Source organism: Tursiops truncatus, chromosome 1 (genome assembly GCF_011762595.2).
Source record: "Tursiops truncatus isolate mTurTru1 chromosome 1, mTurTru1.mat.Y, whole genome shotgun sequence".
Classification (NCBI taxonomy): domain Eukaryota; kingdom Metazoa; phylum Chordata; class Mammalia; order Artiodactyla; family Delphinidae; genus Tursiops; species Tursiops truncatus.
In genome coordinates, this window is record NC_047034.1 from 56,943,396 (window position 1) to 56,970,753 (window position 27,358).

Consider the following 27,358-nt stretch of genomic DNA (forward strand, 5'->3'; position numbering starts at 1 on the left):
CTCAAAACCAGACAAGTTTCCTGGCATTGACCATCAGTTGGGTTAAGCTCTTTTGAAGCTTTACATCTTCCTGGAGTATCACTTAGAATCTATTAAACACAATTTAAAAGAGGATTCTTCCAAGAATAGATTTAAAGCAGATCTGAATTAAGAAGCAACTGTCAAACAAACCACAAAATAAAATAGTAAGAGCCTGCTTCAGCATTTTGATCAAAGATCTGCCTTGAATCAACTCTTCCACATCAAAATGTTACACACTAAAACTGTAACATAGATGGATAGTTGGATAGTTGCCTACTATCCAACAGATTTGGCAATGTTCCGAAATAATACGAATAATTTTAGCATGAGAGAAAATGGCAATATAGCACAGTGGTTACGGGCATATTCTTTGGAATCAGACAGCTCTGAATTTGAGTCCTAGCTCTAACACTTATTGTTCTTGGACAAATAATTTAACCTCTTTGAGTTTCAGATTCCTGATCTGTAAAATGAGGTTAAAGGTAGGAGCTGCCTCAAGAGTTGGTGGAAGGAAAAAAAAAAAAGAGTTGGTACAAGGATTCAGTGAAAGAGTGAATATAAATTGCCTAGCATGATGCCCAGCATTTAGTCAGTGCTCCATCAACAAAAGCTGTTCTTTTTACAGTATATAGTCTAACTTGGCGTTAGGTATGAAGGGGTAGGAGGTTAGTGCAACAGTGCTGGCATCAAGTGACATAGTTCAACATAAAGCATAAGTTAACATTTTATTTTGCACTTAAGAAAACTTCTAGAAAGACTCTTCCCCTCCTGCTAGCCTCACTTTCTAATGCTACAACTGGAACAAAGGTGGGGGACTTCGGGGAGTTTCCAGACACTTCAGGGACTTTCTGAGCAGTTTGTATGTCAGTGGTACAAATATTTAAACCAAGGATTCTGCACAATTGGAGGGCAAGTGGATCCATTTTACATGATAGCATTTAGAAAATAGCTCACAGAACATGACATAAACTAATTACACTTGGATGTGAGATTTGAAATAATATTTATGCCTTTAATTATAACACCTTATAACCTATACATCTTTGTGTGGTTCACCAAAAAATTCTCACACACAAAACCTCATTCCAGTTCAAACTCTACAGGCTAGATAAACAGGCATTACTGCACCATGTCGTTCTGCTCAGTGTAAAGGAATGTGAGGTCATTAAAAACGTTCCACATGTTTTCCTCTCTTTCTTACTTTAACCCTTCTCTAGCAACCTGCAGTATTTTTGGATCTGTAACTTTGCCTTTATTACTACAACCATTTTAAAGCCTTCACAAATAGGAGAGGCATTTATAGAGTTTTCATACAATTCAGTTTACTAAGGAGACCATTTCCTTAAAATCTCTGTTTTGAGACAGGAGGAACTACAGAATGGGACAGTGATAACTCTCATTCATGTGAATACGCACATAAAAATTTAATTGAGAAGTTTAATTTTGTTTAGTTTTAGAGACGGACGTGGGTAGAATTTTGTGATTCTTTGAGATCTCACAATTCTCTCATTTCCGCTTAAGGCTGCTTTACATTTCCGAGGGTTTTCATTTTGCTAAAGACCAACGAAGTTTTCCTTCTTTAAAAAAAAAAAAAAGTAACATCCTTTGACTCACAAAGGTCGAGAAAAGAAGATAGATGCACAAAAAAGTACGTACTGTATGATTCCAAAGTTCAAGAACAGTTAGAACTCATCTACAGTGTAAGAAAGCAGGAGTGTTACCCTTGGTGGGGAGTGATAGGGGAGGGGGAGAAAGAGTGGGGCTTCTGGGTCCTAGTCAGGATCTGTTTCTTGAGCAGGATGCAGAATTCTTGACCCGTGGAAACAAATCAGTGCTCTGGCATTTAAGATGTACTTTTCCCTCAAATAATGAACATTTAAAATAACACTCTACTTCACACACATTAAAGTTACAGTAAGTTTTGAAACTAGGGCACATGTTACTAATTTTCCACCAAAGTATCAATGGCCAAGGAGAGTGAACCTGGACCTCCAGGGGTCCAGGGGCACAGGCTCCAAGTGTGAAATGCCTCTAGGTTTCATGTTTGGTTCTTAAAATGTTTCATAAAAAAACTTTACATTCTATTTTGTATTAGCTGGGTTTGTTTGAATATGAGGAACAATGTTTTAAATTACTTACTAGTTAAGATACAAAACATTGTTTCTCATATTCAAACAAACCCTAATTAAATCTTCAAGTAAAATGAACCCTCTGGGCGAGTCACTTAAACCTCTTGGGGCCTCAATTTGGAAACTGCACAAAATCACGAGTACCCAGCAGGTGGCTATTCTGTTCAAACACAGAATTGTGTGCCCCTTAGCCAGTAATACTTTTCGAATAAAACTGGATCCACTTTCTTGATTCTCTGATGGAGAACTTCTGGTGGTGTGAGCTACAGAGAAGAGGCCATCAAAATATGCTTGCTGTGGGGCACTATATGTGTGTTTTCTTTAATGTACCGAACAAAACTCTGTTTCTTTGCCTGTAGCCTGTCTAGAACAACCGCCTGTCGTAAACTTGCTATTTCTTTGCGCTGCTGTTACCTGGTATGTTTAAGCAATGAAACAGCTGCTGCATTTCAATAGACAAAGGCTTACAGTATGTCTGAGGGGAGGCATTTATTGCTGGCTTTAAATTTCTTAAACAATTCCATATGGAGACTTGAGTGGCAGAACGCTTAATGTAAACTTTCAAAGGAAACTGCCCACCAAATTCTGAACTTTATGAAAGTTGGCTGAAACATATTCTTTTTCAGAAGGCAGAGTAGTCACTCCCATTTCAAAGAGGAAGGGCCACAGCACCATTTTCAATAGTGATAGTCAACAAATAGAGGACCCGGCTTTAGGCATTTATTGGTTCTGGAGGAACAGCTAGCTTTCTCACCCACAACCATTTGTAGAAACAGCAGGGTTAAGTGGATGGAATTCAGAATAAGGAGTCAAAGTATGTGTTTTCTTGTTGTGATTCTATGATTAATTCTCTCACTTGAAGATCTCTTCACTTTAAATAAAAAAAAAGTCAACACATATGCATGACACAGTGCTGGGTGTTCACTGTGTTTCTGTTCCTGTACTCAACAGGAATGAACAAATTCTTCTGGAATGAACAAAAAAGGGCTCAGACGTTCTGTACAATAAAATGCCATGAGAATATGAGTACATTTTAAAAAAGGGATTTGTATTTTTACATATACAAAATTACATATATAGATTTAAAATATATATTATATATATATATATATATATATAACTATATACTCTTACATGTATAGTAAAAAAGTGGATAAAATAATACCCAAAGAAAAGCAGTCATCCTAGATGTGTAAAACTATTTTCTGGTAGATATGAAAAGCTAAATTCAAACAAAGATAACCATAACTTCATAAGAATCCAGCATTACATAATGTTTTTGCTTTCTCCTTATTCCTATTAATCTCTACTTCAAGGTTTGACCTTGGAGATCAGATCTTAATTGAAGTCTTCTTTCTCATGACTCTTATGTGAGGTCTCCCTGGAGACAATTAGCAGAACTTTACTTCCATGGATAATACCCTGTAGGTGGGGCTTTCGCCATTTCATGAAGCAAGTGAGCACACCAGTGAGGAGTGAGGGCAATTACCCTCGTGTGTGTGTGTGTGTGTGTGTGTGTGTGTGTGTGTGTGTGTGTGTGTGTGTGTGTGTGTGTGTGTGTGTGTGTGTGTGTGTGTGTGTGTCTTGAGAAGGTGAAAGTAGGTTAGATCTGCAACAGGTTTTTTTTTTCCTTTTAACTAATTTATGTCAAGCCACTCCTCACAGCTGTAGACAGGAAGTGCTATTTCCTGTGCTGATGATATAATATAGTGCAGAGCAGGGCAGCGTTTGAACTGATGGCAGCACTAATGACTCTCAGTAAAACAGTGAAAAGATAAATGATACTTAATCAGGAAAATGTTTAAATAAGCAAGTGCCTGGATTCCACAGGCAAAACAACCTGAACTCATTTAAGTGAAGTTAAGAGGGTAATTTAAAAAATAGACTATTTGCTTAGGACTTTATATTTTTCAAAATGGCATATAGTCATACTTATGATGTTCTCTGACAACTCTGTGGGGTAGTTCAGGGTTCTTAGTGTAGTTTTAGCAGTGACTGAGTTCAGATCAGAGGGGTCAAATGATTTGCTTCAGGTCACACAGCAGGCCATTGACCAAGCTTAAGTATATAATTTATAGTTTCCAATATATTTGCAATACATTTCTTACCTGCTGATGCATCAAAGCATCCTACTAACCTTGTTTGAATACACGGAATGTGTACAAAAACAGAGTGAGTTAAAAACAAGATTGCTCCCGTGACCGTTTGGGGCTTCTTAAAGTTAAGAAACTTATAGATCATGAATAACAAACGGATTGTCATACTTAGAATTCTGAAAGGAATCTTTATATATGGATAATGGCTATTTACAATTCTTAAGTAGGCAGCCATATTAGTTTCTTACAGTTATACTTTTCATAGTACTTCCATATATACTATCTTGTGGAACAAATCCCTAAGCCAGGTACTTTTTCTATGATTCATAGTTCACATATGGAGGAAATAGGTAGAAATAAGTTAAGGATTTGTCTTAGGTTAACAGAGTCTGTAGCAGAGCCAAGCATAGAATCCAGGTTTCTCCTAAATTCTAGTGTGGGGCTCTTTTCAGTACTTTACCATCTAATTTTTATTTGTTACAAGCAAATGCTCATAATATATCATTGATTTAAATAAGAAGGTGTCCTTAGAAGATAACTAGGAATAAAATCGTCGGTGTCTCACTTTTCAAGAGTCAGAAAAGCCTGCTATAAAACACCTCATTATAGCCTATCTTATCTAAAAGATAAGTTCTCAAACAAATTGTGATGTTATTTACACTTTAACAAAGTAGCTAACAAAAGGACCAAACCAGACCATGTAATTTAAGTATCATTTTCTGACTGCTATAAAAATAACCATGAAAAGGGAGAGATTCTATGCAATATAGATCAACAGATGGCTAGTCTAGCAGGCACTTTGAGATCCGTGGCTCTTTCATCTTTACCTTAGAAAAGAAAAGGTAACTGACTTTGTAGCCAAGGGCACAGGGCAAAAAGCCCTTTCCCATGTTAAAATAGCATTCCATAGTTTTTAGAAGGTGAAAATAATCATATTACCATATTCAGTATGTGTGTGTATGCAGAAGAGAATAAATATCTTTTGCCTTTAATCTCAAAGTCTAGGAGCCAGGGTATCTGGTTTTATTGCTGGCTTTGCAACTAATTTATACCCTGACTAGAGTATTTTTGCTCTGCTTTATTGTAAGCAAGTTCACACCCTTCTAGAGGAGACAGCCAATAGGGAATACCACTGTACTGTATCTAGAAGTTTTACGTTTTCTTTCTTAAGTTCTCTTCCACTCGTCAGTCACTTACCACTTGTAATGGAAAATGATAAGCCTAGGTGATAGGTATTTCAACCATCCAGAAAATATCACAAAGAAGCTGAAGAGAATGTGAGCAATTTCCACACTAGGATGGGTTAGAGGTCAAAATGAGACAGTTTATCATCACTTACATTATTGATCATAAGATGCATTATCGTTTTTGGAATTAGGTCTCGGATACATTTGTTGATAATAGACATGTAGGAGTCTACGAGGTTGCGAATGGTCTCCACTTGCCTCTCCAACTGTGGGTCCATGGAAAAGTTTTCTGCTTGGCCATTCTCATCATTTTCAGTCTAACAGAAAGGAAAGCCAAACATGGATTATTTCACATTTATTCAGAAGAGAAAAATACCAGACATTATCAGATGAAAGACTTCTGTTTACTGAATTTGGAGTTGTACTACTAGATGGTAACATCTTTATCTTATCAAACAGCCATTAATTCTGAAAAGAGATCAGAACCATGCAGTTATTATGCTACCTTTAGCCTGCCACAATTGAGGAAAAGCAAGTATTGTAATTCTGAATGAATGTTTAGATGGATGACCAGATAAACAGTGCACCTAACAACATACCTCCAGAGAACAATCTAATCTTAAGCCATTTGCAAGCTGGCCAAAGAACTGAATCCAAACATATGATGCAGATGTACACTTCTGGGAGGCGTCTCCAGGGATCCTATAGATTAGAAATAACCTTGGTGTTGTTCTGGAACTCCTAGGTCTGCTCTGGAATGGATCAGCACTTGGATCAGTCCAGATTTAAAACTAAATCTCCTAGGCCTGGCCTGGAGCCAAAGTAACAGATATAGGGGATAATTCATTTTTCCATGCTCTTGCTGGAATTTGTTATATAAATTCATGCTTCTGTCATCACTACTAAAGGCTGGCTCAACTGTGAAAAACTTACAATTTTAACTTCTAACTTGTTATTCTTTGAATAAAACAGAACACATCCACACACAAAGCATTTATTTCTGCAGCATGAGAGAAGCATCTGTTTTCTATACTATGGGACTTGAGTTAATTAATTTTGGCTTATCCACCAGAGGCTGGGCTGGAATGGCATCTTCATCATTAAGGACTGACCTATTGGCTTGGCATTGAAATCAATTTAGAACAAATGGTCTCCATTTCAAGTCAGGTTGAACCATCTAAGCCCCAGAACATGATACAAATATTGTTAGTGGTCTGGCTACTTTCTAGCTTTGGAAAGATTTAATTATGAATGCAAAAAATAAAAGGGGAAAATAATTTATTGCTTCCAATGTGGACATGAAGTACTTTTCTTTCGAAATGTACATACTTTGATATGCCGGGTTTTTACTCATCCAATCAGTTCTCGGCAAAGCACCGTGCTGAATCGCTTAAAGACATCTATAAATAAGCGTTAACTTTCGATCAATATGCATGTGTGAAAGGCATATTTGTAGGCTACAAAAATCAACAATAACAAAGGTAGAAATCAGTTCTAAACAGTTATAAAGGCTTCTGTTGCTCTTCTAACACCTTAAAAATATTAAAATAATATGTGCTCACTCTAAAACACAGTGGTCACTTTCCAATCCTGAGAGTCTGGCCCCATACTTCAGGGTGACAACTGGAGGACATTTCTTTTATTTTTTTTTAACATCTTTATTAGAGTATAATTGCTTTACAATGGTGTGTTAGTTTCTGCTTTATAACAGAGTGAATCAGCTATACTTATACATATGTCCCCATATCTCCTCCCTCTTGCGTCTCCTTCCCACCCTCCCTATCCCACCCATCTAGGCGGTCACAAAGCACCAAGCTGATCTCCCTGTGCTATGCGGCTGCTTCTCACTAGCTATCTATTTTACATTTGGTAGTATATATATGTCCATGCCACTCTCTCACTTCGTCCCAGCTTACCCTTCTCCCTCCCTGTGTCCTCAAGTCCATTCTCTATGTGTGCATCTTGATTACTGTCCTGCCCCTAGGTTCTTCAGAACCATTTCTTTTTTTTTTTTAGATTCCACATATATGTGTTAATATATGATACTTGTTTTTCTCTTTCTGACTTACTTCACTCTGTATGACAGACTCTAGGTCCATCCACCTCACTACAAATAACTCAATTTCGTTTCTTTATATGGCTGAGTAATATTCCATTGTATATATGTGCCACATCTTCTTTATCCAATCATCCGATGATGGACACTTAGGTTGCTTCCATGTCCTGGCTGTTGTAGATAGAGCTGCAATGAACACTGTGATACATGACTCTTTTTGAATTATGGTTTTCTCAGGGTATATGCCCAGTAGTGGGACTGCTGGGTCGTATGGTAGTTCTATTTTTAGTTTTTTAAGGAACCTCCATACTGTTCTCCATAGTGGCTGTAACAATTTACATTCCCACCAACCGTGCAAAAGGGTTCCCTTTTCTCCACACCCTCTCCAGCATTTATTGTTTGTAGAGTTTTTGAGGATGGCCATTCTGACTGGTGTGAGGTGATACCTCATTGTAGTTTTGATTTGCATTTCTCTAATGATTAGTGATGTTGAGCATTCTTTCATTTGTTTGTTGGCAATCTGCGTATCTTCTTTGGAGAAATGTCTGTTTAGGTCTTCTACCCATTTTTGGATTGGGTTGTTTGTTTTTTTGTTATTGAGCTGCATGAGCTGCTTGTAAATTTTGGAGATTAATCCTTTGTCAGTTGCTTCATTTGCAAATATTTTCTCCCATTCTGAGGGTTGTCTTTTCGTCTTGTTTATGGTTTCCTTCGCTGTGCAAAAGCTTTTAAGTTTCATTAGGTCCTATTTGTTTATTTTTGTTTTTATTTCCATTTCTCTAGGAGGTGGGTCAAAAAGGATCTTGCTGTGATTTATGTCAGAGTGTTCTGCCTATGTTCTCCTCTAAGAGTTTTATTGTGTCTGGCCTTACATTTAGGGCTTTAATACATTTTGAGTTTATTTTTGTGTATGGTGTTAGGGAGTGTTCTAATTTCATTCTTTTATATGTAGCTGTCCAGTTTTCCCAGCACCACTCACTGAAGAGGCTGTCTTTTCTCTACTGTATATTCTTGCCTCCTTTATCAAAAATAAGGTGACCATATGTGTGTGGGTTTATCTCTTGACTTTCTATCCTGCTCCACTGATCTATATTTCTGTTTTTGTGCCAGTACCATACTGTGGAGGACATTTCTGAGGCATCTAACTGCTACTACAGCAAGAGAGAGAATTGGAAGTTTCAAAAATGACAGTCGTTTCCCTATACCATTTCCTTTTAAATGGTCTTTGGTCACTGAAAGAATTAAATCAGGTAGTTCCTTATTTTTATTATTAATTTGTAATATAAGCACAATAGGATCTGGGATAAATAAGTAAAAAGCTAAGGTCATAAATTGGTAAAGTGATAGAGGGAAGGTCAGCCATGGCAGTGAAAAACCAATTGTTTTCCCAAACTTCTTTCCAGGGCATAAAAACCACTGCAGATTGTGTTCCATGCTGAGCCCAAATTCTAAGAATCAGTGGTAACTGCGATGTTGTTTTAAGGGTATTGTATTTGAAAGTAAAAACTTTAGGTTCAAATTCAGGCTTTATCATGTAGTGGTTGTGTGGCCACACCTCACTTATTTAATGTAACTGAGACTCAGCTTCCCCATCTTTAAAATGGGAATACACTTCTCTGGAAAACTTGTGGAAGTTAAATGAGATAATGCATATGAAGTAACCTAGCCAAGGGTCTCGTGGGTGCTCAATAATGTTAGTTTCTTTCTTTCCTTTCTGAATATTCATGGAATGAGTTAGAGAGCCACTTGACTCTCAACACACATTATGGAAATTTAAGTTGAAAAATTTGAGCACAAAACATTTTCAATTCCAACCATATAAAAATGGCAAACGTATTTTTTTATACCACCATGTTTTCTGCAAGCTAGTCCCTTTGCCTGGAATCCCCTCCTCCCATCTGTGAAGATCTTTCATCTTTCAAAACCCAGCTCCCCCATCACCTCTTCTAGACAAACTCCCGATGGCCCTCAGACCCTCCTCCGCTCCCTGTACTGTACTTCATCTGTGTCTTGTACTACTGTTTATTATTTTATCCAGCCTAATTTTATGCTTCTCCACTATTAGACTCTGGGGTCTTGTTTCTCTCTCCCTTCTCAGCACCTAAACAGAGCTTGATGCACCAGAGAAAGAGGAGAAAGAGGAGGAGCTGACACTACAAAAGGGTTTACCTAAATCAAGAAAGCTGCCTAGAGCTTCCCTGGTGGCGCAGTGGTTGAGAGTCCGCCTGCCGACGCAGGGTACACGGGTTCGTTCCCCGGTCCGGGAAGATCCCACATGCTGCGGAGCGGCTGGGCCCGTGAGCAATGGCCGCTGAGCCTGTGCGTCCGGAGTCTGTGCTCCGCAACGGGAGAGGCCACAACAGTGAGAGGCCCGTGTACCGCAAAAAAAAAAAAAAGAAAAAAGAAAAAAATAAAGCTGCTCAGTGCATTTCAGGATCTCCAAGAGTGTCTACTTGTTACAAAAATGGGAGATGAGAGAAACCGCAAGTTGATGAGTTAGGATCCACTACTACTTGATCATAGTGAGGATGATAAAATGATGATGAAATTATGTATATAAGTGAGAACACATGACCTACAGCTTTGTGATGAAAACATCTTTTACATAAAGCAATATAAACCTCCATAATGGATAAAGTACAATTCAGTTTGTCTCTCTGATCTGAAACATACTGGGATTTTGCTGTTGTATTTAACAGAAGGAGGTGATGGCATTTCAGCATCAACATACTACCTCTCCCAGGAACATTTATTGAGCACTTACTGTGTTCTAGGTACTGTGATAAGCACTTTACATAGAAGATCCACACCACAACCTTAGGAGGTGGGTACCATTGTTATTGTCAACCTAAGAGCACACTGAGGCTCTGAGAGCTGACACGTTTTCAATAAGTGTAAGATGAATATAATGTGAATCCAATTTCTGATTTTCCTTAGGTATAAAAAAATCAAGAAGTATTATGAAACGGGGAAAATCTATAATATATCAAGTTAGCTTCACAGATAAAATGATAAATGTAAAAAGAGTTTCTAGGAAAAAGATGTCATTTTAAATACTGATATTTGTTAAAAAAAAAAAAAGTGATTGAGCCAAAAGAGAAAACCAGAATAAATAGCATTTATTAAAAGAACCTCTAGGAACATGAAACACCAGGAAAATTATACCACCATTCTTATTTTCATATAGAAACACTGAATTTCCCCACTTCACACTATTCTTAACATTTAGCCTTGCTTTAATTTCTGCATATAAAAATATGCAAAAGACATTGACATTCACTTTCTGAAATCAGATGCAAATAATAAACAAAGCATTAGAGTGAATGGAGAACACTGAACGGTTTAATTCTCAACATTAAAAAAAAAAGAAACATTCCAGAATAACCAGTAAAACAATTAGAAATTCTCTTTAGTTTTTGGAAATACTAGTAGACACGTAGTCACATGCAAATCTTAACTACTCTGATAATACCATGGGCATGATGGGGACTCACAGAATTCAAAATGCGAATTTAATTTCTTTTCTGATTTTAGAAAGAAAGAAGGAGTAATTTCCCCTTCCAGTATGTCTAAGATGAATGGGGAAAATGTACATATGTGGAAATTATCTTTTAACTGAGTAACTGCAGAGAGCAAATACTCCCTTTTCTCTAACTCCAGTCTTAAGCAAATTCTCTATCATTCTCTTTTCTGTATGAATACTGTGTATGACTATGTATTTTTTTCTTTGTTTAAACTATAGGATTGCAATAGGATTCTTTGCAGTCTAAGCACTGAAGTGACAGCTGTTTATCATTATCCTCATCAAGGGAATGTAAAATAAAAATAGTAATTTGTCTCTGATCTTTGAGGCAAAAAAGAATGGTCTGCAAACATTTAACCTTTTATGTGCAGGTTCATTGATGCTGTTTACAAAATGTGAATAATATTGTGAAAACCAGCTTTCTTCTGAAAAATAACAATGGACAGCCTTCCTATTGTAAATTTTTTCTAAATAGCTTTTGAGAAATCTAATGCAATTTAAACAATCAAAAATAGCAACTTAGCACTATAAATGTAAAATTGTTTATAAAAATTAATATTATTTGCACGTATTCAAGAAACAGCCTGCTTTATAAAATTTTAATTTAAAAGCTTTCTCCTAAAGACTTGAAACTTTAACAAGTGAAAGAATGATAGAGCCAAATCAGAAATAATTCCCACAATACCTCAAAGCATCCACTATAGAAGCTCTGGGCTTGATCAGGATATCTATTTTTCATATGTTTTGTTTCTGTCTCCTTCCTTTCCTTAAAGCTCTTACTTAATTATGTCATAGGCTTCTTTGAGGATCACTGAAACCGTCTAAATAAGGCTGGTGACTGCAACTCTTTAAAAGTGGAATAATAGAAATCCGAAGTATCCTGGCAATAATATGCACATAAACATACTATTGAGCTAAAGGGGAGTTGGCTGCATCTCTTCTCAGCAGTGGAGAACTTTGGGAGTTAATGTACAGATCTACACAAGTGATTTTTCCAGATAACCAATGCTTGCCCCTTTTAAAGCATCTTATTACTGTTATACAATTCTCCACTCCCTTTAAAAAAAGGGTAAAAAAAATCATTTAACTTTTCTTAGTGAAGCAGGTTGTCATTCTGAAAATACTGTTTCCATGGTAATGCTGCTTTGAATTTTCTAGCCCCAAAATATGGAGAATGTTTCACTAAGAACCTTTCCCCACTTCCAGTCATTCACTTCTGATTTGCAGAGGCCAGAAAGTCAGGCAATGAAACTTGTAAAAAAAAAAAACAACAATGGGAGAAACATGCTCCAGGAAGCCTTTGAGGATAGTCTAGGCTACAGTCTGGTACTTTGGGGCAGGTATTTCATTATTATTTCAACATAATAAGTTTATATTTATGAACTTACCTGTTCTCTGGAGAATGCTAATACACAGTCTCACTATAGATTATAAAATAGTAAGTGATTCAGTGTTACATTGCTTAGTGGAGTTTATAGGTGCTGTAAGAATTCAGAGAAGCAGAAGATCAGGGAGGCTGGGATGGGGAGTTACAATGGTCTCACTCTAATGATTTAACTTTACTTCACAGCATTCACTAATAATTGAGAAATCTAATGCAATTAGATTAAGGGAGAGAGAGATGAGTCAAAAAATGATCCATCTTCATCCTCTCTATTCTATCACAGGTCTTGCCATCCCTCCTCTGTTGGTAGACCAAATATAAATTTGGGAAGCCTCCTCTCCCCCACTCTCAGTCCTGGTGGTTAGATGGGACCTTACTGATAGGGCCAAGTCCCCCCAAATACCCATCTGGCCTGGCCTCTGCGATGGTAGACGGCAATGTGACCAAGCAAAGCCAATCACAGCACATTTGTCAGAACTGTTAGGAAGGAGACGTTCTCTTTCAGTTAGGATGAAAACTTTTTAAGATGTAAGCCTGAGGGCTAGCCTGTCTCAGAGCGAAGAGGGGTCAAACCTGCCAGTGAATGAAGTCAACAGAGAAAACTGCATAGCTGAGACACGGAGAGGGGCAGATATTTAAAGACATTATTGGAATGTCCGGATCCAGCTGGGACAGCTCTATCTACCTCTGGATTATACAGTTATACCAGTCAGTAAATGGTTTTGTTATTTTTAAAGAGTACACTTGAATTTAATTTCTGTTACTTATGCCCTAAAGAGCCCAAATGAATAAAACACTTAGATATTCATGATGTTCTCTCAGCCTAAAACTTTTTTCTTACACCTCCTCCTGTTCGTCCTTCACGGTTTAGCGCGAATGTAACACGCCTTTGAATGCTGCAGCTAAAACACAACACCCTCTGAACATTCAGTTTAGATTTTTTATCCTTTGTCTTGTATCTTTGTTAGGTATGTAAATGTCCATTTCCCTAACCAAAATGAAAGCTTCCTGAAGGCAGGGATCATAATGGTTGATGGCAAATCCACAAGAAAAAGGTGAAAGTTATAGGGCTAAAATGATGCTCAGATAATCCTTAGAGGATACCATTACTACATTGATGCATTCTTGTTACATTACTACATATACTAGTTAATGGGCTATATTTTTCTTTTTTTCTTCAACCAAATTGGTAGACTGACTTCTACCATATGGAAACATTTCTACATTGAAAGTTATGATGAAAAAAAATCTCACTAAATGATAGGAAAATGTCAGATAGTTTTCAAACGGATTTACATTCACTGACCCATTTAATCCTACAGCAAGCTTATGAAGTAGATATTATTATTGTTGTTGTTATTGTTGTTATTTGCATTTTACAGATGAGGAGACTGAGAAGTAAACTCACTTGCTTAAAGTCACTTAGTTAATAAGTGGTAGAGCGGGGATTCCATACAGATATTCCAATTGCAGAATGTATTCTCTTAACTGCTATACAATATTACCTCTTCTCCATTCTTGATTAGGGTGGGGTTGATACTCACCCCACCAACAAAAGTGATCTACAAATACCTTGAAATGAAAGATGTACTTCCAAATGCTACTAGGATGACCAAATATAGTCCTGTGAGAAATGCCTTATAGACGTAAAACAATTCTTCATGATGTTGGTCACAATGAAAGCTCTTCTGTGATTCAGAGTGATTCTTTTGATGCTGCTAATTCTATAACGTCACTATCATCACAAATGTTTTATACTCAAGTAACCAAATATTATGATCACAAGATAAATCTTAGTGGTTTCATTTGTAAGAAGATAATACCTGAAGACTAGGAACAAAAATGACCATCTCAAAAGAGTAATCTATGCTTTTAGAATTCTACTTTTCTTATCTAAAATGCATAACTGCAGGGAAATTTCAAGTTATTACATCCATCATACCATTTGTTTAACAGATATTCTTAAAGCTCATTCATTTTAGAATCAGGGTATTAAGGGATTATAAGGTCTATGCAATGAAACATTGGGTCGTGTTATAAAGGCTGAAAGATGGACAAAGATGTGAAAGAAAAATCATAAATATTATAAAACAAAATTTATCTATTGTTTCATTCTTCAGAAATGTTTACATGGATGAGTACTGATACATCACAGTAAAGTTAATAAAGTCCTAGAGAAAGCAGGGGCAATAAAATTCAAGTATTATGAAAACACGAATTTAGTTCTTCCTTATATTATGAGGTAAATAATCTTAAAAGTTCAATATAAATACAGTTTCACTTGCTTTACATGCAAAAACATGTAAAAAAAAACGAAAAAGAATGCAATGAATTACAAACACACAATGGTAAAACGCTTTAGGTAGAATCGTTACTTCCTTCAAGAGTGTAGGAAAAAAAACAAAGCCTTTAAAGAAGCAGCTACAGTCAAGGGTTTTAAATTTCTCCAAGGTCCACTGAACACTGTAGCTGATAAAGCTGTCAACCACAGAATTCTACTGCAGAATTCCCAAAGGCCTCAAGATAACTTTTTCATCCATCCCTACAAATGAATTAGTGAGTACACCTTGAGGGCCCAACAGCCTTACCAGACGATCCAGGTAAAACATCTAAAAGCTGTTTTAGACAATTTAGATTCATTTCTGTTAATATGAGAGATGAAAGTAAGATCAGAAGAAATTCGCCATGTTGAGATATTGCAAATTTCTTGTTTCCAACGTTCAAAGGTAGAACATTTCTGGTGACAGCACTGGACCACATCTGTCTGGGTCATAAAATAGACAGCACATACATTGGAATTGGAAAGTTACTTCCAAAGTTGCCAAAAACAGAACTCCTGTCTTTGTAGATAGTCGTTCCCAATTAATACTCTAAAATGTAAGCAAGTTCGTCTCAATTTAGGCAAAATTTCAGTTTGCAGAAAATAGAAATTCATGAAGATGATAAAAATAAAATATACTGTAGATGCTGAAACTACTGATATTGAAAGTAAGATTGATTGGACAAAGAGCTATATACCAGAAGTTATAACCATTGAGTCTGGAGTTTGTCTTTTGTTACTTCTCTCCATCCCTCTTCTGAAACTCTGTGTGTGTGTGTCTGTGTGTCTGTGTTGCCTGCTTACCAATATGGAGGATGGAACATATATTTTTAAAAAAACTTACTTTGCTTCACCTTAATACTGATATTTGCTTCAGCTATCAAATTCTGTCTACTTTTCACAGAGTGGTGAAAGTTAAGAGAGACAAGATGACATAAATATCACGAGGCTTCCCTGGTGGCGCAGTGGTTGAAAGTCCGCTTGCTGATGCGGGGGACGTGGGTTCGTGCCCCGGTCTGGGAAGATCCCACATGCCGCGGAGCGGCTGGGTCCGTGAGCCGTGGCCGCTGAGCCTGCGCGTCCGCAGCCTGTGCTCCACAGCGGGAGAGGCCACAGCGGTAAGAGACCCGCGTACCGCAAAAAAAAAAAAAACCCAACAAAAACAAAAAAAGATCAGCAACTTGCGGTTTCATTTATAATAAAAATTAAAACTCTTCTAAGGTAAATTTATGAAAAGGTGCAATTACTATTAGAAAAATTCTATAGTATTTTAAAGTTTGTATACATGAGATTGTACTGAGGGCTGTGTTAATAAAATTTGTAAACATGACTTGAAGTATAAGAGAAAAATTGATGTGGTTTCTTAAAAACTTTCTTCCCCTAGACTGTTTTAAAAGTAGTTTAGGAGCAGATATCAGACTATAATCACTAACAGATGTTGATCAATCAATCTACTGTTCCAAATAATGTTTTTTATGACCAGATCAAGTTGTTCCTTTACAGAATAACAAGGTAACTTTAGATTAGAGATGTAAATATTGCTAAGAAAATGTACCAATGCATGTATTCACAGTTTCCCCCGAATTTCCCTTTTTCCTAACTATGGCTTCAAAATTCCTAGAAATGTTATTATTAGTGAGTACTATGATATTCCCTCTGCCAGTTGTTTACGTCTACTCAATCCATATAAACACTTTCAAAGTAAAATAGATATAATGATTTCTGAATTAAAGAGTTGTGTTCAATAATGTATTAAAAACACAGACACAGTCACTTCTTTTAGCTTTGAAATGACCAGGCAGTCAAGGAAGATATACACATTTGCAGATCAAAAGAGAAACACATAGCTTTATCTGCATCATTTCTAGGAAAACAGACCAAAAAAATAACTGTCGATAATTTTTAAATGCATTCACAGACACCATCTCAGTTGAGTCCCAAAACAATCTTATGAGAAAGAAGTATGGGAAGGAATAAAGGAGGTGATCAAGTTAGACTACTTGGTTCTACCACTTACTAATTCTGTGTCCTTGGGCAGGTTAATTAATCTCTGGGCGCTTCAGTTTTCTGTCAAATAGAGTAATAATGGTACCTATTATAATTATTACCTATTATAATTATTACCTTTCAAAGGGTTGTTGTGTGGATTAAATAAATTACTAGGGTAGAATTCAGAAGAGTGCCTGGCACATAATAAACCCTCAATAAATTTTAGCCATTATTATTCACTAAGGAAGAATAAATTAAAGCACAGAGAGGGAAGATGATGTACCTGAGATCATAAAGAGAGGAAGATCCAAATGGAACTCCGACCTAATTTTCCTTGTGTACATTTCATGATCTTTATATACCATCTCACTGCTTTTGCTCATTAGCAATACCTCAGTAAAACGAAGTATTAAGGGGCTTCCCTCATGGCGCAGTGGTTGAGAGTCCGCCTGCCGAAGCAGGGGATGCGGGTTCGTGCCCCGGTCTGGGAAGATCCCACATGCGGAGCGGCTGGGCCCGTGAGCCATGGCCGCTGAGCCTGCGCGTCCGGAGCCTGTGCTCCGTAACGGAAGAAGCCACAACAGTGAGAGGCCCGTGTACCGCAAAAAACAAACAAACAAAAAACCTGAGTATTAAAAGTAGAATTAAATAGAAAGTGAGAAATTTATTCATAATTAGAACTTTTTCTTACTCCTCCAATAGGTGATGGATACAGTGTTTTAACACTCCAAAGAAATAAAATAGTGTCAACCAATAGAAATATAATGCAAGCCACATTTCTGTAGCCACATTAAAAAAAGTAAAGCAAAATAAGTGAAGTGCATTTGAACAATGTTTTATTTAACAAAATATATCCAAAATATTATCATTTTGACATATGTTTATGGGCTAAGTTGGATCTCCTCAAACTTCCTTTGTTGAAGTCCTAACTCCCAGTATCTCAGAATGGGACTGCATTTGGAGATAGAGTCTTTAAAGAGGTAATTAAGTTACAATGAGACCTTTAGGGTATGCCTTCATCCAATATGACTGTTGTCTTTCTAAGGAGAGAAAATTTGGACATAGGCATACACAGAAGGAAGACCAAATGATAACAGAGGGAAGATGGCCACCTATAAGCCAGTAAGAAAGGCCTCAGACGAAACCAATTCTGCTGACACACTGAGCTCAGATTTCTACCTTCCAGAATTGTGAGAAAATAAATTTCTGTTGTTTAAGCCACCTAGTATGTGGTAGGTTGTTATGGCAGCCCCAGCAAACTGATAAAATGTATAATTAATATAAACATCATTAGATAGTTTCCTCCCTCCTTTTTCCCTCCCTCCTTTCCCTCCTTCCTTCTTTCTTTCTTTTTCTGTTTTTTTTCCACCTAGTCTTTGAAACCCAGTGTGTATTTTACACTTACAGCACATCTCAATTTGGACTAGGCACAGTTCAAGTGCTCAGTAACCATAGGGGCTACCTCACTGGACAGTGTAGACACGAGTGTAGGTACATGGTATTATATTTTCCTAAATAAAGGTTTCTTTTTAAGCTCTAAAGAAATTCTGCTCATTTAGAAAACTTTATAAATGGTTACACATTAACAATCCTGTTCTTAAGTTCCAGTTCCACTGTTAAACAATATTGCTGACTCATGCTGATAAAAATATTCACATTAGATTGATAGTCTCAGAATGGCCCCCTGATAAATCCTATGTTTCCTGGTTAAGTGTACAAAAGTTTTATTTCCTTTTGGTTATAGTGTCAAGTGAGACTTTGAGAGAGCATAAAATGGTCTCATTAAGGTAATCAGTTGTGCACTTAATTTTAACTTTTATTGAGATACCGTCAGTATGGGGATGGAGTTTAATGAGCATTTACGGCTTTAAGGTGACAAGAATAGAGAATAATATGCTTTACAGATATCCACTTGAAATAATGAAGGTATTGGTATCACACTCCATTCTCATTCATCCATGAATGAGAATTTTCTAATCTGTGGATTTTCCAGATAGTCAGCTGGGATCTGATTTTAGTTTAATGACCATTTTGTTGCTCATGAATATCCTAATCTCAGAGCCAAGACTCTCCTTCTTCTCCAAATCAGAGAAATTTGTTAATCATCAGTGTTTCATTGAAAAATTTGTCAGAGAGCTAAGATTGAATTTACTAATTAAACTGATAATGGGGAAATCCTGTGGAATTTTGTTTTCATCCAGGACTGTTTTAGTACATCTCAATGCAAATCTACTGAAGCCTGATGTTAACTGGAATATAACCAAATGGTTTTTAAAGCCACTACTCTTGTGATAAATCCTACAATGCTAAGGACTATATCTACTCACACCCAGTGTTTGGTGGTTTTTACTCTTCTGTATGCACTCATCTACAGAATGTACAACTCACAGTTTTACTTGGAAACTGTCATAATCTTTAGGTAAAAACAGGTAAAATACAGAGCAGAATTTACATAACTTTCTAAAGTATTGTTTTTCAACTTGGGGTTTGTGGATATATTCCTGAGGAGAAATTTTTTCAATGACAAAGTAAAAATTTTGTGCTTTTGCTTTACTATAATTAAAAAAACCTGCAATGATCTCAATGACTCCATTTTTTTTTTACCATTTCATGCATTAATATTTCAATTGGTATTTCTAAAAGATTAGGACTCCTTTTCAAAAAACATAACCATAGTACTATTGTCACCTCAAAAATATTTAACAAGAATTCCTTAACATCAGTGACTTTAAAAAGAATCTATTTATTTGGGAAATTTTAAATACATGTAAAAGTAGAGAGAGTAGAGAGAATAATATAAATTAACCTGGAGGTGCTCATTACTCATCTTCAGTAATTCACCACATGCACATCCTTGTTCTATCTTCCTCAACTATTTTGAGGCAAACTCCAACAACATATAATTTTATCTGTAAATATGTCAGTGTGTATTCCTAAAAGAAAAGGACCCTTAACAATCATAACCACAATACTATTATCACACCTAAAAATATTAATAATTTCTCAACATTACAAATATTCAGTGTCACATTACATTTTCCCAGTTGTCTTTGAAAAAAAAATTTTTAAGTTTATATCCAGCGTAGAAGACTGTGAGATGGTTATCTATGTGATAACCTTCCCTCGACCATCAGAATTGATCTCTCCCTCCTACACATTTATTGCTTATTTAAATGTTTCTTCTTCTTAAGAATTTACATTTTTTCCTATGAATTATTATTAATTGCTTTCTAGTAGGTCTTTTCCACTGTATTATAATTCATTGCACATGGTTAGTACTCTATAGTGTTTAATAAATGGAAATGGAATTTTTCTTCTCGTAGATTGAAGGGAATGGTAAGAATAGAATGGGGGGAAGGATGAAATAAGGGTATTGGGCAGCTTCATCTGGTTGGTCTCAACATTCTCCCCAAAAAAGAGGAGACATGCCTGCCTAGAGGCATGTGAGGGACTGATGTGAAGAAAGATCATATTTGGAGCAGGTACCATATCAGTCAACAAAGAGATGAGTAAAAGGAGGTGCAGGTCCTATAAGTGTTGGGTATCATAAATTTGCAAGGGACCATATTTTTGCAGTAAGTTTTCTTTTCCTAGGAGTTCCCAGTTGGAAGGACAAAGAAAGCAGACAGCATAAAGGTCCAGCGTTGTTGACTGGTGCAGTGAGCTTCACCAAAATCACTAACGAACATTTAACATGGGAGGGTGGCAGCGGGGGTGGGGTGGGGTGGGGAGGTGGGGGGTGTGGCCGAATGATGCCTCAGATGGCACTGAGATGATGAGCAGGGTGTGCAGGTGGAGGAGAAAACCTAAAGCAACCCGTCAGTCCAGGCTTTCAATCTGGCTGCTGAGAATAGCCTGATTTTGAAGAATACCCTTGACTGGCCCCACCCACACAGACTGTGATTTACTCGGTCTGGGATGAGAGCACCTGCGATTTTTTAATTGTCCTAGGTTGAGAACCCCTGCAGATATAGATCTGGGAAAAGCAGAAGGGGTGAGGGGATTGAAGGTTCTACTGAGGATAGAGTACAGGGTGAAGTAAAAACACTATTTATGGTCTGATGCCTGAAAATTCCCAGGAAAAAAGAAAGGTCTGACTTTACATAAAAGAAAGTATCTATGTTTTAAGATCCAAATGTGATCTCAGCTAGTTTCCACTGGACAGACGTCACCATTCCCTGACAGTCATAATTGGCACTGTGGTAGACAGAGGGTTGATGGTAAAGGAAAAGTTACCAAAAAAATGTTATTTCAAAAAGAAAGTTGCCGATCCCAGAACAGGCCTGTAGGGTCTTTCTGAGCCTCAGTGAGACCAAGGAGAGACAAGTACTGAGAGGACACGGGATGCTCGGGAGATCCCGTAATGGGCCACACCCAAGGTCAGCCAACTTAACAGATCTCAAGAGACCTCTCCTGTAGGAAGGCTTGGAGCAACTCTCTGACTTCAACTGTAAAAATCAGGCAGAGCCCTGGTTTTCTTAGTAGCCATTTGTGGCTCTCATTCATAAATTTGGCTAAGAGGTTTTTTAATTCATTTACCTTTCCTGCCAGCACCACCTTTGGGAACTAACGAGTTCCATAAGTTTATAACCCGCTGTGTGAAGTAGATTTCCTTTCATTTACCCTAAACTTACTTCACTCTGTTTTAAAGAGTGCCCTCCTTGTTCTAAAAAGAAAAAGTAAATAAAACTGTAAGACGAGGACAGATTGACTGAAGTAACCAGGGGAGAAAAAGAGCTAGGTGTTATAAGGAACCGCAGACTACCTTAAATTCTTAGTATAGTTTTAAAAGGCAAAATGTGGCTGGAATGCATGACCAAGAGGGGAGCTGAGTGTGCCAAACAACAAGGGCTCCATTGTTCTTAGTATGGTTAGACCCTTCCAGGGGTTCTGCAGCCTGCTCAAATGAAAGGGAGAACTTGAATGTTTAGCAGACATCAATAAAACGGATTAAAACGCTGAAAGTGGACTTGGAAGAAAAATTAAACAAATTTGGATTTTTCAGGTTAGAGAAAAAAAGTCAGTCTATACCAAAATATCTAGGATACTACGTATAAAATGGAAAATAGTTGTCTGATCTTTCAATTGAAAGACAAAGAGAAGGAGTCAAGGTGCATCAGATGGTTATCTAGCTTTGCCATAAGAAGGAACTTTCTGGCACTGGCAATTACACATAAGATTAAAAAAACTGTGTGGTTTATTTTTCTTGAAAGTTCCTATTTCCAAAATGATTTGGGGTTCATCTTGCCCTTATACCTGCCTCAGTGGATTATAAAGACAGCTAAATAGGTTTTTACTCAGAGGGATATGGCAATATTGGATTAGGTAAAGGTATGAAACCAATGAGGATATAAGCATCTTAGAAAAGAAAGGAATTTGTGATTAAAATATTAATATGTATAATTTTTAAAACCACAAGGAAACAACAAATAATTCAAAAACATATTTAGTGGGCTGAATAGTAGACCAAAGTATCTGTTGCATTCTTTCCTCTAAGGTCTTAGTACAGAGTTGATTATAGGAAAGTCTTGTGTTTTAATGGAAAATAGGGCAAAGGTTATGTGTAACAGGAATCCAGTCATGTGGAGCTTGCAGAAAGCAGGTTAGGCTCATAAAACTGCTCATTAAAATGCTCTGTTCTAAAGCAAAAGCAAATAAATGAGCTCAAGGAAAAGAGCCACAGAAATCGTCTAGAAATAGTTCCATGAAAGACTGTGAAAATAGTCCTCCCTAGTCATAAGAAATGTTCGGTTATTGCTTATACAAATAGCCACACTTAAAAGACTTTTAAATACCTTCCCTGCAATGCTGGTTTTTGACCTTCTGCCAAGAGCTACTTAATGTTGTTTTTTGTTTTTTTTTAAATTTTTCTGAATAGACTGTACGATGAACAAAAAATAAAAAGGCACACACACCAGAAGTTTTTAAAACAGCATGAGCAGAATACTTTAGTATTAACCCCTATCCCCAAATTCTGTATTAAATTTAGCAAATTTACAAGTTCTACACTGGCTTAAAACCCCTATCCCAAATTATAGAAATGAAGATCCCCCCAAATCTTGAAGATTTAAAGCACTACTGTTTTCTACACTTCACCATCTTATAGACTGAGTTATTTTAAATTAACAATAGTAACAGCTTGCTGGCAAAATAATGAACAGCAAGAGGACTTCTAAGAAGGCAGTTAGCCCCGAAGCAGTTCAGACAGACCATGCTTACACAATGGCTGGCTGGTCTATAAGACCTCAAAGCCAAAAACAACACAAACAGCCAGCAGCGCCGTCAGTATAGAGGGAAGTGCACAACTTGATGCTTATTAAGTGTGTGTGTGTGTTGGGGGGGGTGGTGGTGGTGGTGGTGGGGTGGTGTCCAGACGCCAATCTGATTTTTAATGCAAATTCAGTGATGCCCCAGGCTCTGTCTGAGTCACCAGAGGCACAACCTGGTGGAATCTCACCAGGCCAAATGATTAACCAGAGGGAAGCCGGCTCACTCAAAACAGACTGCTCCAGAAAGAAGCGCAAGTAGTGAGGCATGTGGTCTGTATTCACACCCGACTATTCTAACTGTAGCTTTGCTTTGCACATTTCCATAGCCTGTTAGAGCCACGAGAAAGTCAACAGGAGCATGGAAATTTTGCTTGCTTTTTTTTTTTTTAAAGTAGAAGGAATTACCAATGGCAATATTCTCTTTTCACTTCAATTTATTTTATCGTAAGAAAAGCCATCAGGAGTTATGAGAAACAATGCATCAAACTGAGAGAGATTCCTTCTAAAAAGCAAGGCTGGATCACAACAGGCTTCCTGCCAACATTTACTCTGCTGTTTCAGTGTGTTTTGTTGTTGTCCTTGTTGCTGTTTTACTCTGTTGGGGAGGGAACTGACTGAGTCTTGCTGAGTTTTGGCTAAAATAAAAATACAGAGCTATTTTACACAGCTGAACCAAATTTCACATCCTGTGAGATGGCCTAGACATTTGATAAACACATCTTGGCAACAACAGCTCATCTCTTTAGAGTTAGCTATGAAGAGGGTATTTCCTAATTCACCCAGCCCTAAACAAAATCATCTGCTGTTCTTTTTCTCACTGGCCTCTAACACACCTTATTCTGGAATAATGCTTTCTTTTGCCTTAGTAGATTTTCAAAATCAGCATTATTCTTCCCACAGTGGTAGTTTATATTTTTATACACACACATACACACACACATACACACAGGGACACACACACACTTGCACTAGTTAGCAAGATTAAAAGCCTCTCATTTTTTTATTCCTGAAGCCCCAAAAGGGAAAGTGTTATTCATGTGCCAAGGAATACAGCCGTTCATTATTTTTCCTTTCTTTCTCACTGTATATCCTCCCAATAGGATTAAAAGCAGTCTGGGATGTGGAGTATTGAGGTAGAGGAAGAGAGAGAGGAGTGGGAGGGAGAAAAAGATGGCATTTTAATAGCCTCAACCATGCTGACTCAACACAGTAGGGACCTTGTGCATACTCAAACTGCTTCCTTCCTTCTTAGCCTTGCACTTGGCCCCGTTCTACTGAAGCCATGCATTGATGTCTCTGGATAGAGCTGGGAGGGGAGACACCTAATAGATGGGCCTTCTGAGAATGAGGGAGGTTGGAGAGGCCTAGGAAACTATCATAACCCTATCTTTGATTTTTTTTTTTTATTTCAAAGACAACACAGACAGATGGAGAAATATACCACGTTCTTGGATTGGAATAATCAATCTTGTGACAATGACTATACTACCCAAAGCAATCTACAGACTCAGTGCAATCCCTATCAAACTACCAATGGCATTTTTCACAGAACTAGAACAAAAAATTTCACATTTTGTATGGAAACACAAAAGACCTCAAATAGCAAAAGCAATCTTGAGAAACGGAAATGGAGCTGGAGGAATCAGGCTCCCTGACTTCAGACTATACTACAAAGCTACAGTAATCAAGACAGTATGGTACTGGCATAAAAATAGAAATACAGATCAAAGGAACAGGATAGAAAGCCCAGAGATGGACCCACGCACATATGGTCACCTTATCTTTGATAAAGGAGGCAAGAATATACAATATTCTTGCCTCCTTTATCAAAGGAGGCAAAGACAGAGGAGAAAAGACAGCCTCTTCAATAAGTGGTGCTGGGAAAACTGGACAGCTACATGTAAAAGAATGAAATTAGAATACTCCCTAACACCATACACAAAAATAAACTCAAGGGCTTCCCTGGTGGCACAGTGGTTGGGAGTCCACCTGCCAATGCAGGGGACATGGGTTCGAGCCCTGGTCCGGGAGGATCCTGCATGCCACAGAGCAGCTGGGCCCGTGTGCCACGGCAGCTGAGCCTGCGCTCTGGAGCCTGCGTGCCACAACTACTGAAGCCCGCGTGCCACAACTACTGAAGCCCGCGTGCCACAGCTGCTGAAGCCTACACACCTAGAGCCCGTGCTCCACAACGGGAGAGGCTACCACGATGAGAAGCCCATGCACCGCAACAAAGAGTGGCCTCCACTCACCACAACTAGAGAGAGCCAGTGCACAGCAACAAAGACCCAACTCAGCCAAAAATAAATAAATAAATAAATAAATAAATAAATAAATAAACTCAAAATGGATTAAAGACCTAAAAGTAAGGCCAGATACTATAAAACTCTTAGAGGAAAACATAGGCAGAACACTCTGACATAAACCTCAGCAAGATCTTTTTTGACCCACTTCCTAGAGTAATGAGAATAAAAACAAAAATAAACAAATGGGACCTAATGAAACTTAAAAGCTTTTGCACAGTGAAGGAAACCATAAACAAGACTAAACGACAACCCTCAGAATGGGAGAATATATTTGCAAACGAACCAACTGACAAAGGACTAATCTCCAAAATACACAAACAACTCATGAAGCTCAGTATCAAAAAAACAAAAAATGGGCAGAAGACCTAAATAGACTTTTCTCCAAAGAAGACATACAGATGGCCAACAAACACATGAAAAGATGCTCAACATCACTAATTATTAGAGAAATGCAAATCGAAACTGCAATGAGGTATCACCTCACACCAGTCTGAATGGCCATCATCAAAAAAATCTACAAACAATAAATGCTGGAGAGGGTGTGGAGAAAAGGGAACCCTCATGCATTGTTGGTGGGAATGTAAATTGATGCAGCCACTATGGAGAACAGTATGGAGATTCCTTAAAAAACTAAAAATAGAATTACCATGTGACCCAGCAATCCCACTACTGAGCATATACCCTGAGAAAACTATAATCCAAAAAGATACATGTACCATAATGTTCACTGCAGCACTATTTACAATAACCAGGACATGGAAGCAACCTAAATGTCCATCAACAGAGGAATGGATAAAGAAGATGTGGCACATATATACAATGGAATATTACTCAGCCTTAAAAAAGAATGAAACTGTGTTATTTGTAGTGACATGGATGGACCTAGAGACTGTCATACAGAGTGAAGTCAGAAAGTGTAAAACAAAGATCATATATTAACACATATATGTGGAATCTGAAAAAACTGGTATAGACTATCTTATTTACAAAGCAGAAATAGAAACACAGCACAGACGTAGAGAGCAAACGTATGGATACCAAGGGGGAAGGGGTGGGATGAACTGCGAGACTGGGATTGACATATATACACCATTGATACTATGTATAAAATAGATAACTAATGAGAACCTACTGTATAGCACAGGGAACTCTACTCAGTGCTCTGTGGTGACCTAAATGGGAAGGAAATCTAAAAAAGAGGGGATATATGTATACATATAGCTGATTCACTTTGCTGTACAGTATAAACTAACATAATATTGTAAAGCAACTATACTCCAATAAAAATTAAAAAGTAACCTTATCTTTGATTTTTAAATAAATTTTCATCTTGAAAATCTGTCAGGAAATTTTGAAGAGTATTGACCAGTTGTTTTGCAAAGTGCCTCTCAGTTTGACTTTATCTGAGGTTTCTTCATTATTATTCCAGGTTATACATTTTTGTCAAGCAAACCACATAAATGAGATGTCCGCCTCAGTGAATTACAACAGGAGACACATGTCGTTGATCTATCCCGTTAACTAGTGAGGTTAACTCTGAGCACTTGGTTAAGATGGTGACTACCAGGTTTCTCCACTGTAAAGTTTCCAGTTTTGCCTTTTTGGAATTAGTAAGTATCTTATGGGTGATATGTTGAGGGTATGTAAATATCCTGTTTCTCATCACATTTTCACCAACTAACTTCAGCATCCATTGATGATTCTTGAAAGAAACAAATATTACTGTGCTGTTTTGCAAATGCTGGTTTTCTATTTCTACTTTCTCTTCTAAATGTATTAATTGGAATTATATTGTAAGGAAGAACTTTCCCTTCCCCTTCATTTAATTATTTAGTCAAATATTTATTTATATAAATATGGATTCTACAGGATACAGTCCGTTACTATCATTATTCTTTTGCTGAAATTGTCCCAAATTTAGTCATTGGAAGCCTCCTTCAAGTTGCCTCCTGTATCCTTAAGATGTCCCCCATCATTCTTTGAGTACTTACTTTCTGGCACCATATGTATTCCAGGCTCATTTTGTACTTTCTATGCTCCAGTCCTAGAATTTCTCCAAAGAGTCCTGGTCCTTTTAT

At 37.4% G+C, this 27,358-nt stretch overlaps 1 protein-coding gene across 12 annotated transcripts in view; it reads right to left on the reverse strand.

Annotated features, from left to right (window-relative positions):
- The window catches only part of DNM3 (dynamin 3), a 570,492-nt gene that overhangs the window by 33,705 nt on the left and 509,429 nt on the right, over positions 1-27,358 (reverse strand). For all 12 annotated transcript variants that reach the window (XM_073804407.1, XM_073804410.1, XM_073804428.1 and 9 more), the window contains one exon: positions 5,586-5,750. In XM_073804407.1, coding sequence (XP_073660508.1) covers positions 5,586-5,750 — 165 coding nt within the window. The remainder of the gene's footprint in view (positions 1-5,585; positions 5,751-27,358) is intronic.